The following is a 13802-nucleotide window of genomic DNA, read 5'->3' on the forward strand; positions in this document are numbered from 1 at the left end:
GGTTCTTAAGCTTGAGGGCTTGTGAAAACACCAATTGTTGGTCCCCACCTCTAGAGTTTGATTGGGGTAGAGCCAAATAATTTGCATCTCTCACAGGTTCCCTGGGGATACTGAAGCTGCTGGTTCAGAAACCACACTTTGAGAAGATCAAAGGGGTTAGAACCTCTGTTAGAAGAATTGGTGACCTGGGGCAAGTGGGGAAGGGTCAAAACTGCCACCTTAGTGACAAATTGAAAAGGAGCCAGTGCTGGGGCTTTGAGAGCCCAGCTCAGGTTAAAACCCACAAGTGTATGGTGGGTGAGTGTGAGCAAATAAAGACATGTTTCTGGATGCTCCGAGCCAGCTTTTCAGGAGCAGGAATGGAGCTGCCAATGATGAGATTCATCCGGGCTGGGGAGCCGATCAGGGGCTGGGACAGGAGGCAAGGAGCCAAGAGGAAGGAGCCTAATCGGTGAGAATTTAGCAAGGTAAGCTTGGCCTTGAACTCCACTTCCCATCCCACCTCCGCCCATGTCATCTGTCTCAGGGAGAGGCTCTGCCTTCTTCCTAGTTGCCTGAACCTCAAATCTGAGCATTCTTGCCTCCATCTGCCCCACCCTCTGCAGATCACCTGTCACCAACTCCTGCTGACCGCCAGCTCCCAAGGATTTCTCTAAGTCCCTCTACTGTTCTGCACCTTCACATCTTATCCAAAGTCAGTCCGCCATTGTCCGTCACCTGGGTTACTACCAGACTCTCTGCTCTTGTGTCCTTTCTGCAAGTCTTCTCTCTCCTTCTGCCCCTTCCTGCCCCAGTTCATTCTCAGGGATGCCAGGACGCATTCCATACTCCTGCGTGAAATCTTCCACCAGCTATCCCTGTTACTTTAAAGAGAAACTTTCAGGGCGCCTGGGGTGGCTCAGTCGGCTAATCATCTTGACTTTGGCTCAGGTCACGATCCCATGATTCATGAGTTTGAACCCCACATCGGGCTCTGTGCTGACAGCTTAGCCTGGAACCTGCTTTGGATTCTCTGTCACCCTCTCTCTCTGCCCCTCCCCCTGTTGTCTCTCTCTCTCTCTCTCTCTCAAAAATAGATAAACATTAAACAAATTAAAGAGAAACTCTTTTTAAGGCTCTATATGTGTATTGTTGTTTCTCCCTACCACTCCAGTCTCCTGGTCTTGATTCTGTCCTTTTGGTACCTGTCCCTCCCCCCCCTTTGCTCCCCTTATATTGAATTCCTGTATCAAAAGATATTTTCACCTTCAGGCCTTCCAGCTTGTTATTTCTTCTGCCTGGACTGTCCCTTAACTTCTGGCCTTGGTGACTCCTTATCCTTCCAGGGTTCCCGTAGTCCACTTCTTCTGAGAAGCCTTCCCTGCTCTCCTAAACCTGGTTAGATGCTCCCTTATGTTAGCATTTATTATAGGATATGTGGTTGCCAGCTGTTCTGTCTGTTCCACCTGCTGGACAGAACATTCTGTCAGGGCATGAGCAGTCACGTTCTTGCCATATCTCAGCACCTAGCATGGTGCCGGGACCTTAGAAGACATGCCAGAAAGGCTTGTTTATTCCCTGCAAGAGATCAGAGGTGTAAACTCTCTGAGCCCAAACGCTTGGAGCTTGAAATGCATTCCCTAGCTTTAAGTTTCACCCCAGTATAAGAATGCCATGCCTGTAGTTAGAGAGGGAGTCTGGCCGGGGAAGAATGATTCATACGCATACAGTAAATGTTGATTTTATTTGGATGTGAGCCTGTTTTTCTATGTGTAAGTACAATAGTCTGTAAAAATAGGTACCTCAAAATAAGACGGCTCTTAGCCTATCTCCTCTGCCCTCTCTCTCCACACCACCCACTTTGGGAAGAAGTATTGTTGACTGAAAATATGCCATATAATAGTCCACTAAAGAAAGTCGTTTGATATTTGCTTCTTAAAAACAACAGTAATGACGGCAGTAAAACTACCCTGAAGCCAAGAGCCTGAGCCCCAAATCTCTCCTGAGTGTTCACAGCTAACAAGGCCTCAGGGAAGAAAGCTAAGTTTTTTTCAAGGTTTTATTTTAATTAAAAAATATATATATATATTGGCTGATGTTCACTGTTGGGAGTTCTTACAAAGCATCCCCTCTGCGCCCCCTCTAGGCTGTTGAAAATGCATGCTTTGGCTTGAGTTTTCCTGTGGGACCCCCAGCACGGCACCCAGGTGACTAGTTAGTGGTACCTTAGAGCCAACTCCTGGAAGAAAAGGGGCTGCTGTCTGAAGCCCTTTATGCGTCTCGTGTGACTACGTACGGCCCTCTGCATCTAACCCTTGGAAGTTCACCCTCTACTGTTCCCAGAACCTAACCTCTGACAGGGACGTCTGAAAGCTGAGAAAGTTCTATCACCAAGAAAGTGCTTTTCCCCACCTGCCAGGGACCCCTGAGCCAGAGCAGCTCATGCCCAAGCCAACTCCGGCTGGAACCTGGGGTTTTGGAGCAGTGGCTTGCTTTGGTCACCAGCACCCAGTCCCTTCTTTTGACTTCAAAAGAAGCCATTGCTGGTATTTTTCAGCTCCCGCCGGTCAGCACCTTCATTTCTCTGCAATGTCTCCATATTGCAGCCATGAGGCTTGTTTGTAGGCCACGATGCTGTAAGAATTACAAGACAAACAGTTGGAATGGGGCAAAGGGTGTGCCTTTTCCTTCCCACCAATGGCCGCCTTTTTATCACCTATAGACTGAGAGGCTCTGACCATTGTCCCCAGAATGTTGTTCTGAGTGGAGAGAATGGCCCATTCCAGCCCTATAATATCTCAAGCCCTTTGCATCTACATTTTCCTTTTCCTGAAATCTCTCTCCATCTCACTACTGCCTGATGAACTCCCACGTGTATTTCAAGATCAAAATTGGGCTAATGCAAGCAGAATTCGCTGCCTCATCTTCTGTCCTTCCATAGCCCCTTTATCTGTTCCATAAATTCTCATTACATTGTTTTCAAATATTTGTAAAAAAAAAAAAAAAAAAAAAAAAAAAAAAAAAAAAAGGGGGAGGCCTGGGAATTAGGAGCTCTGAGTTGAAGTCTTGGATCTGTGTGACCTTTGGCATGTCCTTCCACCTCTGGGATCCTCGGTTTTCTCATGAGCAACCTTTCTAGGAACCTCAGTTTCTAGGCTACAGCAACCTCTTCCTGGCTGATGGTCAACACCTGGAAGCCGCTGGATGGGGTGCCAACTTAAGTCCAAACCTTCTAAGGGAAAGCTTTGTGGGAACTTCCGAAATCTCTCATGTCCCACCTTCCATGAGTCCCAGAGCTCTACAGGGAGGAACACTCACTGTACTTGAGACAAAACTCATTGTATTAAAGAGCTGGCGGGAAAGTCCAGACGTGGGCCGACACCAGGTCGCAGCCCTGCCTCTGCGGCTGACCCCCACTGTAGACCCCAGTAGCAAAGCCAGGTGGCGATGGCCAGCCACTGCCTTCGTGGTCAGCCGACAGGCAGCTCTGGGATACGGGTGGCCAGCAATGCTGGCTAGTAGGTGCCACACCCTTCCAACAGATCATTCATTAAACAAATACTTTTTGAGTACTTCTTACAGGCCAGGCTCTCTGCTGGACACAGATGATATGTGCTGAGCCAAACGGCCATGGTTCCTCCCCTCAGGGAGTCTACAGTCTGGTGGGCAAGCGTATGAAAAGATAACCCCTAACCGTCAACTATCAGGCTATGAAGGAAAATGGAGGAAGCTTTGGGAGCATATGATAAAATGACCTAATTTAGATTAAGAAAGGGATTTGTCTCAAAAGCTTTTTGAGAAAATGCTGCTTAAGACCACATCTAGTTGGGTTAAGAAGGAGGCATGGGCGCAGAAGGGGGAAGAGCAGGAGGGGTGGCTCCTGGGGCTGACACCTGGGGTCGCGGAGGGTGGTTAGTGACAGAAACAGAAATTACGGAGGTTGGCAAAGCCAGGTTACAGAGGACCTTGTGGTCCATGGGAAGACATTGGGTTTGTATCCTAACAGCGGTGAAAGCCAAGAGCAGAGCTTTGAGCAGGAGATGATGTGATCTGTTTAAACACTTGAAGGAAATTGCTCTGGGGACCTGGTGGAGAGAGGATGGGAGGGAACAAGAGTGGACATGGGAGGAATGGTCCAGAGGCTAATCCGGTCGTTCAAGTGCTCTGGCCTAGGGGTGGTAGCAGTAGTGATTTAAAAAAAAAAAAGGATGAATTTGAGGACTGTTTTGAAGGTAGAGTCAGTGAGGCCTGACGGATTGGAGGTGTGGGAGATGAAGATGAGGGCAGACTTCGGTGACAGTTCCTCCCCCGGGTGAGTGGTGGTGCCATTTAGGGAGGCGGCAAAGGCTGGAGGGGGAGCAGGCGTAAGAAGGTGTCAAGAACCCAATTTTGGAAACTCGGGTGGTAATTTGAAGTCTTGAAAGTGCTTTAGATTGCTTCGAGAGAGCATATGAAGCGAGAACCCAGAGCAGAGCCCCAAAGCATCTTCCATTTGGAGGTGTGTAGAGAAGAAGTGATGAGGTGCTGAGAAAGCCAAGAGCGAGCACGGGTGCTGGGGCCGCGGAGAAACCACGTGGGGTGAGATGAGGGCTGAGCGAGTCCACTGGATCCAGCTTTGAAGAGTGGTCGGCGGCCCTAGTGAGAAGAGCGCTGCTGGTCGAGGGGGGACCTCGGACGTCTGGGCTGAGAAGTGAGTGGGCGGTGAGGACGCAGGCAGCAGGTGCACACGAGCCTTTGCAGAAGCTGACCGTGAGGAGGAGGGTGGGGAGAGAGAGGGTGGCCGCTCGCGTGTCCGTTCCGGTAAGAATTCAGGAGAGCGCAGCTAGCCCGCGGAGGGAGCTCTCTAAGGAGACGGCCACAGGTGGCACCCTGGCACCTGGTGACTCTACTAAGAAGCAGTGCGGTCTGGAGGATCAGAGACTGCCTGCGTTCAAATCCTGTCTCTGCCACTTACGGGCTCTGAACCTTTGGCAAGTTACGTGATACCTCAGCGCCTCTGTATCCTTATTTGCAGAACAGTAATAGTAATTACGTCAGAGGGCTTTGGGGGAAGATTAAATTCATTAAAACATTGTAAGTAGTAGCTGGCACATGATAAGAGCTAGTTACAGGTTTGCTATTATTATTACTAAGAAACAGGTGGGGAGGGAGGAGAGGGATAGAGTGGCAAGTGGGTTGAGGACGGGCAGAGCCAGACAGTTCTTTCTTCAGCATCTCCCAGCTGCAAGAAGAGCAAGAGGGTGGGGCGCCTGGGTGGCTCAGTAGGTTGCGCATCTGACTTCGGACAGGTCATGATCTTGCAGTCCGTGGATTTGAGCTCCTCGTCGGAGCTGACAGCTCAGAGCCTGGAGCCTGCTTTGGATTCTGTGGCTCCCTCGCTCGCTGCCCCTCCCCCACTTGTGCTTTGTCTCTCAAAAAATAAATAAACATTAAAAAAAAAAAAGAGAGAGAGAGGAGCAAGCAGGAGAGGGCAGGTTCTCACAGTCACGTGAAATGGGCTCACTCTGGTACCAGGCAAGCCTGGGTCACGGTCCCTTCTGGCAAGCAGGCTGTTGGCAGCTCTGACCCAGGGACCCCTCCTCCCCGCCTTCTGCCTCTACTGTGTCCTCTGCCTCCCTGCTCTGACATGCCTTCCTGGGCTTTTATGTCATTGGAACGTAGCTTTTCTTTCTGTGGTTAGAAAGCTCTACTGGTTTTCCCTGTCGCTGTCACTTGATGATCGATGGTTCAGCCTTGGCCTCTTCTAGCTGTAAGAGTTTTTCAGGATCTCGTTTATTTAGTGACTTCACGGGAGGGAAAGGTAATGGAAACACTCCCTTTATACCAGAGTCCTCAATCTTGGTTGTATATTCGAATAACCCAGAGAGATTTTAAAAAGGCCTGGGCCCAGGCTGCTCTCCCGATCAACCGAGTCAGAATCTCTGGGGGTGGGATCCAGACATCAGTGATTTTTTCAGCCTTTCTAGGTGATTCCAGCATACAGCGAATGAGGCTTTATTTGCACATGTGTCTCTTTACTGCTGAATGGCCACAAGACAGGGAAATAATTAGCAATTATTTAACGTGCCTCATTCACACAAGCACTCAAGTACTTACTCGACTGATACAAGATTCTGTCCCTGCATCTGTGATATAAGACTCTGTGCACGGAAAGTATGGCCAAGTCCAAGTGCGTGTTACACAGCGCACTGGGGTGAGATGTTCAAGGCGGCCCACCTCCTTCATGTGCCCTGAAGTCTCTTAACAAAGGCACAGGATCCCACTTAGTACACACACGAAGCAACAAAACTGTGGGAAGGAAAACGACTGTTGCTATTTTCTTATGGCTTTCATTTGTTCGTTTATATCTCTAGCTGTGCCACCCATTAGACTGGTTTTCTTTTGTTTTCCTTTGTTTGTTTGTTTGTTTGTTTAGGTTAATGAGAATATTTCGCCCGTGTGCCAAATAGGGCTGGGTAAACTTCCAAGTGGCACAGCTACTAATCCATTACTCACTTGGACAAAAAACTGGGGCTCCTGACAGATGTGCATTGCGTGCTAAGTCTTGGTAGCTAAGCCCAACCCATTCAGCCAAGACTCGCATGAAAATAGGGGCACAGGAAGAGGCCTAAGGGCTGGGCAGTCTGAGGACAGGTCTGGCTCAGTCCCACACCTTGAAAAAATGAGAACTGGGCCAAGAAGGCCCTCATAATCATGCCGCTGCTTACACAGATTCTCAGCTGCCTGCCTGCCTTCCTTCCTCCCTTCCTTCCTTCCCTCCATCCCCCTCCCTCCCTCCTTCCCTTCCTTCACTTCAAATCTTTCTTTTCTCAACTATGAAATAGAGCAAAGAGCCTTCATTATTGATGGCTTCTGTCCAAGGAGGCTCAACCTTCTATGTAGGCAGGGACCTACATTATGATGTGATGTGAGAATTCCAACAAGGGTCTTCCCCCCCCCCATCCACTTCCCACTTCTTTCAACCTGCCTTCAGTTATTTTCTATTCTGCTGCCTGTAATGCCACCATTATTGATGTGTAGGCTTCTCTGTGCTACCAGGCAGACCCTTTAAAATGCAAATCTTTGGGGCGCCTGGGTAGGTCGGTAGGTTAAGCTTAAGCGGCCAACTTCAGCTCAGGTCACGACCTCACAGTCTGTGAGTTCGAGCCCCTCGTTGGGCTCTGTGCTGGCAGCTCGGAGCCTGGAGCCTGCTTCCGATTCTGTGTCTCCCTCTCTCTCTGCCACTTCCCTGCTTGCTCTCTGTCTCTCTCGCTCTCAAAAATAGACATTAAAAAAAATTAAAAAATTAAATAAAACAAAATGCAAATCTTTATCAAATCCCTCACATGTTATGGTGGGTAGGTTTATTGTATTCCTTTCTCCTCTGGTGGGAGTGATACAAGCCTGAGAGGACCTCACTAAATGAGAAGGGGTAAACAGGCCTAAACAGCTTGAAGCTGTGCTAACGTAGCGGTCACTAGCTATGCCAGCCGCTCAACACCTGAAATGTGTTCAACCTGGGTCCAAACTGAGATGTGCCATCAGCATAAAACACGTACCAGATTTCAGAGACTTAGTGAAAAAAAAAACCAAAAAAACAACTCATTGATTAATTTTGTAAATTGATGACATGTTGGAGTGGTATTTTGGATATGCTGGGTCAAATCCAATGTGTTACTAAAATTAATTTCACCCGTCTTCCCATTTTTAAACGTTACGAGACGGTTTAAAATCACATACATGGCTTGCTCTTAGGACTCACGCTGGACAGGGCTGGTCAAAGACCATCTTGGTGAGGTCCTAGGCTAGTGCTCTTACCGTGGAACCGGACTGCCTCTCTTGGGCTTCTCCAGCCTTCCTCCTGCTTGTTATCTCCCTGACCTGAGTGTTCTTATTTTACAAAGGAGACGACTCCCCCACAGAGATCAAAGGAATTGCTCAAGTCCTACCAGGAGCTCCCACAGTCCAGGGGCATGTGAGATTCCGGGGCACTGCTAGGTGCCCAGCCCTTGGGGGGCGTGGAGAGAATACTAGGAAGTGAGGCAGGATGATTCTCCTCTAAAAGGACCTCAGAAAAGACGTTGGAGTGGTTCAAGAGGATATCTAATCCCAGCCTCTAATCAAAAGGAAGTATAAAACTGCCAGGAAGTAACCAGCTGATTGTGGCCCTCTATTCATTATTTACGAGTTTGGGGGTTTCCCAGATTGGCAGATTATTAGCTTGGGAGAACAGGAGGACTTCTTATTTATGGGAGAGCCCACTCAGAACCCACTGCATAAATGCTGCAAATAAATAATTCTTTATGATAATAGACTGGAGATGGTCCAAGAGGCCCTTACCTAAGCCCAAAAGCCCCGGCCCAAACCAGACTCTCCTTTCTTACCCAATCGGGATGATGGCCAGGAAGGAGAGAAAGGAGGAGAGAGCAAAACAGGTGCCCACGAACTTCTCCATGGTGAGCTGATAGATCTTGTTGTACACCGTGGACGTCACCACCCCAGTCAGAGCCAGGGACAGCTGCAGGATGACGAACACCTTTCCTGTGGAAGGGACAGAGGTTACCAAGAAGATATGTTGCTGTCCCTTCCATTTTAGCTGCTAGCCGGGTCTCTAGGGAGCTCTCAGGAGACTCCGCATCCTTCCCAGGGCCGCCTCTCAGTCTTGGCTCGTTCCAGCGGGACTCCTGGCTCTGTCGGCTGCATCTTCCTGCAGCCTGTGGGTAGCAGTGTCCTCCTTTGACGGTGGCTTTTCAGTGACCGACTTTCTGAGTCTCTCCCATCCTCCTGTTTTCACCCTCTCTGCTCTAATGGACACCGGAGTGTTCCTAGAGTATTCAAGGCTGCTTCTGGCACCGTCTCATGGGCCTTTTGCAAGTCCGAACCCTATGCCTCAAGCCAAGCAGCTCTGAAACCGGCCGGGCAGAGAACTTCTGAGAGATTCCTTTCACTCACCATAAGAGGAGTCCTTTATGAGTTTGGACATTGCCGATCGGATGGTTGTGACGGGGATGAGAGCGAACAGCATGACAGCTCGAGCTGGAAAGAAATCACAAGAGAACACCCCTCGTCGTGCCCAGGCTTGGCCAAGGAGTCAATCGGAAAAAGCAAAAGCCTCACCAGGAACCTCCCCCTCTCCCCACAATCCCCATGGGCTCGCCCCGCAGGGAGTGGTTTCTCTGCCTGCAGGCCGACACTCTCTCTGGGGCGGGCTGAGCCCCTGAGCTCTGACGGTGCCATAGATGCCGCAGACCCATCTGCGAGGTGGCAGGGCACAGCTGGCACGGTGACGGGTAGCGAAGGGTGTCTTCGTCGGCAGAGTTACGTGGCATCTAGGGAAGTAGAGCTGATGTCACGGGAGTGACTTTAGGCTCCTCTCCTTGTCCCTGGGACAGAGGTGTCTTCTGTCACCATGCATGAAGCCCCCTGGTAGACAGTGCCAGGAACTTTGGCAAACTGCATCCAGGAGTGTATACCACACGTACAGCCGCCACCACCTTTCCTTCTCACATGCCTTATTCCTAATCCCAATGTGCTGTGTGTTTAAGTGTGTGTGGGGGGGAGAGGGGGACAAAGGTAGAGGTGGTGGGAGGGGAAGGGGAGAGGGGTACTCTGGCTTTTGCACATGGCCCGTTTATCTGGGAGTCGGCCAAACCTAAGTTGCCATTTTGTTAGGTGTCTTCTGAGATGTGTGACCTCAGCCAAGGGAGAGCCTCTGATAACCGTGTAGAGTTGTTTTTTTCTAATGTGTTAGCCACTGGCCACGTGTGACTATATGAGTTAATTAAAATCAAATCAAGTCAAATTGAAAATTCTGGTCCTCAGTTGTACCAGCCCCATTTCAAGTGCTCAATAGCCACACATGGCTAGCGGCTGCTTTTATCAGACAGACCAGATTTAGGACATTTCTATCAGTGTAGAAAGTTCTGTTCCAACATTGGTCTAAAGAGCTCTCTGCTTGTGGTTGTCCGACCTGTGTCCTCAGGTGGAAACTTCATTCTGCTTCCTTGAAAGAATTTATTACATTGGTTGTGGAAGGCATTTGTGCCTTTTTTTATCCATTTTTGAATAGCCCATGCTTGGCCCCAAATGACTTTAATTAAGGGACCTTTTCGGCCTGATTACCTTAATGTTTTATCCCTTTAAAATTGGAGAGAAGAAATCCAACCCCATCTCCGAAGGCCAACCTGAAACCTTCCCTCCTGACCACGGGCCCCACCGACCAACCTCCGCTGACTTCCTAGAGCCACAGGCATCACTCTGAGGCCACTTCGGCGGGGAACACAGATGGCCCAGTAGACAGTACAACTCAGATGAACTCAACTGCACATGATCCTGACTCCCTCGTAACTTCCTAGGCGGGGGGTGTGGTCTCTGCTGCTGTGCTGGGGACACCCGGACCACAGCATCCCTGGTGTCGGCCCCACGACTCAAGGGGCCGGCCGTGCCCTCGTCCTGCCTCCCTGAGAACGCCAGACTCACCAATGTAGAACATGTATGTCTCTTTCACGAAAGCCAAGAGGAGGGCTCCCGACCCAAAGGAGACCATCCCAATCACGATCATAGTGGTGTCCCGGCAGCAGCGGGAGAAGAGCAGGACGCCCAGGAAGCTGGTGATGAAGATGGTGTACCCGGCTGCCATACCATAGCCCACCTGCACTTGATTCCACCTGAGAGGCTCCCTGAGCACAAAAAGGGGCATCACGTCCACGGTGCCCACCACTGCCAGGTCATATATGACGGCACCCACAAAGAGCAGGGCGATGACAGTCTTTTTGGGCACTGCTTTCCCGGGAGATGGAGGGTACCCCTCCACACCCTGCTTGTCTGACTGATCGGGGTCCAGGGTACGATACGTGCCAATTGTGCCTGACACCGTATCCACGGCGGGGAGTGCCGTCCTGGGACTGGCCGTCGACTCGGGGACCTTCAGTACCAGGAGGCTGTACACAAGTGCAAAAGTGGCACAGCTCACGCTGCAGGCCGTCAGCACCAGGCCCTGCCCCGAGTGGTGCCCAGTCATCTGCTTGAAGAGGTGCCCCGAGGCCATGCTCCCGCAGAATCCCGCCAGGCCCAGGATCAGGTCGAGGAGGATGAGGCGCAGGGAGCGGCGGTCCTCGGAGGAGCCGAGGGATCCCAGGGCCATGACGCCCGACCAGAAGGCGGAGAAGCCGCCGCACAGCCCGTTCAGCGCCGCCGCCCCGTACAGCACCTCCACGGGCCAGTCCAGCAGCACCTTGAGCAGCAGCCCCAGGCGGGAGAGCAGGAAGCCCAGCAGGGACACGCAGATGGAGATCTTGCGGTGGTAGCGGTCGCTGAGCCAGCCCAGCCCGTAGGCGGACAGCAGGGGCGTCAGGCCCGCCACCAGGTTGTAGACGATGTAGAAGTTGGAGATGGCCCTCTGCTGTTCGTCCTCCAGAGCGTCCCGGGGCGACGGGCTGGCGCTGTGGTTGGAGGAGGCCCCGGCTCCGGCTCCGAAGGACGCCTTCACCACGAGGAGCAGCCCCGCCTCGTAGAGGGAGGCGGCCACCTGCGTGGACGCCACCACGGGCTCGATCAAGGTCCTCACCCGGAGGCGAGGCAGGGGGCCGCTCCACGGGCATGTGGCCTCGGGGCCCATGAGGGCTCTCGGAGATGGGCCGGAAGGGCTGGCCGGACTCGGTGCGAGCGCGACTGTGCGCCGTGCTCCCGGGTGCGCGCGGGACAGGGCCGAGCCGGGGCGCGTGTGACAGCGGCCGACCCTGTGCCGGTGACCCCCGGGCATAGCCACTCCTCCCGGCCTTTTAAGGCCGCGCCCCGCCCCCGCCGGCCGAGCAGGGCTAGCGGCCGCCCAGGAAGCCGGGCGCCTGGGAGCGCACCGCCCGTTTCGGCCCCCCGCGTCGCCACCCTCCGGTCGCCGCGTCACGCTGCTCCTGCGAGCGCGGCCGCCTGACGAGGGCCGATTGCCCCACAGCCAGGCGTGCCCCGACCTTCCCCTAGCTTGTCCCGGCGGCCAGGACTGAGACCCCCCCCCCCCCCCCCCCCCCGCCCCCTGCAGGGAGCAAGATTCCACTGTTCCTCGAGGGCAGGTCTGGGCGCGTGGTGGGGAGGGCCTAGGATTCTGCCTGGGCTCGGGGCTTCGGTGTGAGGTTTTATTCTATTGGGTTTAAAAGCAACAGGGGACCCGTGTCGCTTGCTGTAGGGATCTGGGTAGCAAGACTTTGAGAGAAGCCCACTATCTTCTTTGAGATGTTGATTGCAGCTCTTTTGGATGAAAACCCAGCAGTGGGATCCCACGATCATAGGGTCGGTCTAGTTTTAATTTTTTGAGGAACTCCCATGCTATTTTCCATAGAAGCTGCACCATTTTGCATTCCCACCAACAGTGCACAAGGCTTCCAATTTCTCACACCCTCACTAATACTTGTTGTCTTGTTATCTTCTTTCTTTTTTTAATGACAGGGTAACCATCCTGACAGGTGTCAGCGATTTCTCGTTGTGGTTTTGATTTGCATTTCTCTGATGAGTGATGTTGAGTATGTTTTCATGCTGGTTGGCCACCTGTGTGTCTTCTTTGGAGAAATATCTATTCAGGTCATTAACTCATTTTCAATGGGCTAATAACCCAACTAATAATTGGGCTATTAGTTTGTTTTTGTTTTTGTTCTTACAATTAAATTGTAGGTGTTCTCTATATATTCTGGAGATTAGCCTCTATCAGTTGGAAAGCGTGCAATATTTTCTCCCATTTTGTGGGTTGTGTTTCACTCTGATGTTTCCTTTGCTGTGTAGAAGCTTTTTAGTTTGATGGAGTCCCACTTGTTTATTTTCAGGATCTCGAAGAGATGTCCGTACTCCTGTGTTCATTGCAGTATTGCTCACAATAGCCAAGATGTGGAAATAACCTGAATGTCCACCGATGGATGAATGGATAAACAAAAGGTGATATGTGTGCATACAATGGAATACTATTCAGCCTTTAAAAAGAAGGAAATTGTGCAATTGGTGACATTTGTGAAACTTGAGGACATTATGCTAAGTGAAATAAGCAAGTCAGAGAAAAACAAATACTGCATGATGTCACTTACATGAGGTATCTAAAATAGTCAAATTCATAGAGTCAAAGAGTGGAATGGTGGTTTCAGAGGTGGAGGAATCACTAATCAACGGCATAAAGTTTCTGTTAAGCAAATAAAGAATCTCCAGAGGTCTGCTGTACAACATTGTACAATATGTTATATACTTAAAAGTTTGTTAAAACTCTCGTGTTAAGTGTTCTTACCACAATTAACAAGCAAGCAAGCAAGCAAACAAACAAACAAAAAATCCAAACAAACAAAACCTCAGGAGAAGCTAGGCTCAGCCCTCTGACCAAGCCAAAGGCCTCTGGGAGAACAGTCCCGCTTCGAGTGCCTGCACTGGCGGGCCTGGAGTTAGCATGTGCCCCAGCCTGCAGGATCCAGCCTCAAACCTCAGGGCCAAGGGACAGACAGAGAGGTCTTGCCAGCCCTAGGTGTCCCTCCAGATGACAAAACTCTCTGGCAGGGGGTAGATCCCACCAGAAAGAAGAGAGTTGCCAGAGTCATCTGCTCCTGAATAAAATCCCCAGGACCCTTTCTGTTTCTTTGCAATTGCTCTTCCGTTTCACAGGCTCGCTGCCCTGGATTGGCCTTAGCCCTCTGCTACTCTGGCTCCCTTGCTTCCTCCTTTAAGTACACACTTCTGCAAAAAGGATCAGGCTGATGGGTGGTGCAGGGGCAAAAATGTACCAAGAAGGGAGCGCCTGGGTGGCTCAGTCGGTTAAGCGTCCAACGTCAGCTCAGGTCATGATCTTATGGCTCATGGGTTCAAGCCCCACGTCAGTCTCT

General features: G+C 51.1%; 1 protein-coding gene across 3 annotated transcripts; it reads right to left on the minus strand.

The window, feature by feature from the left end:
• Positions 1–1704: 1704 nt before the first annotated feature.
• Positions 1705–11699, minus strand: SLC46A2 (solute carrier family 46 member 2). Of its 3 annotated transcripts, XM_042913691.1 has the most exons (4): positions 10438–11699; positions 8911–8994; positions 8343–8499; positions 1705–2613 (listed from the first exon to the last, which is right to left on the minus strand). In XM_042913691.1, exons 1-4 carry the CDS (start codon positions 11573–11575, stop codon positions 2556–2558), a joined length of 1437 nt encoding a protein of 478 aa, XP_042769625.1. In that variant the 5' UTR covers positions 11576–11699; the 3' UTR covers positions 1705–2555. The 3 variants fall into 3 exon arrangements, with proteins under 3 accessions (XP_042769625.1, XP_042769626.1, XP_042769627.1); XM_042913692.1 differs by lacking the exons at positions 8343–8499; positions 8911–8994; XM_042913693.1 differs by lacking the exons at positions 1705–2613; positions 8343–8499; positions 8911–8994 and adding an exon at positions 9270–9301.
• Positions 11700–13802: the final 2103 nt, after the last annotated feature.

Source organism: Panthera leo, chromosome D4 (genome assembly GCF_018350215.1).
Source record: "Panthera leo isolate Ple1 chromosome D4, P.leo_Ple1_pat1.1, whole genome shotgun sequence".
NCBI classification, from domain to species: Eukaryota; Metazoa; Chordata; class Mammalia; order Carnivora; family Felidae; genus Panthera; species Panthera leo.

Excerpts from the sequence above, each read along its gene's own strand:
- SLC46A2 (XM_042913691.1), bottom strand. The coding sequence starts at position 11,575 with ATGGGCCCCGAGGCCACATGCCCGTGGAGCGGCCCCCTGCCTCGCCTC. Across the intron at positions 8,500-8,910 it reads CATAAAGGACTCCTCTTATG|GAAAGGTGTTCGTCATCCTG; the intron begins GTGAGTGAAAGG and ends TCCCTTCCACAG. Across the intron at positions 2,614-8,342 it reads CTGGCCATCATCCCGATTGG|CATCGTGGCCTACAAACAAG; the intron begins GTAAGAAAGGAG and ends TAATTCTTACAG.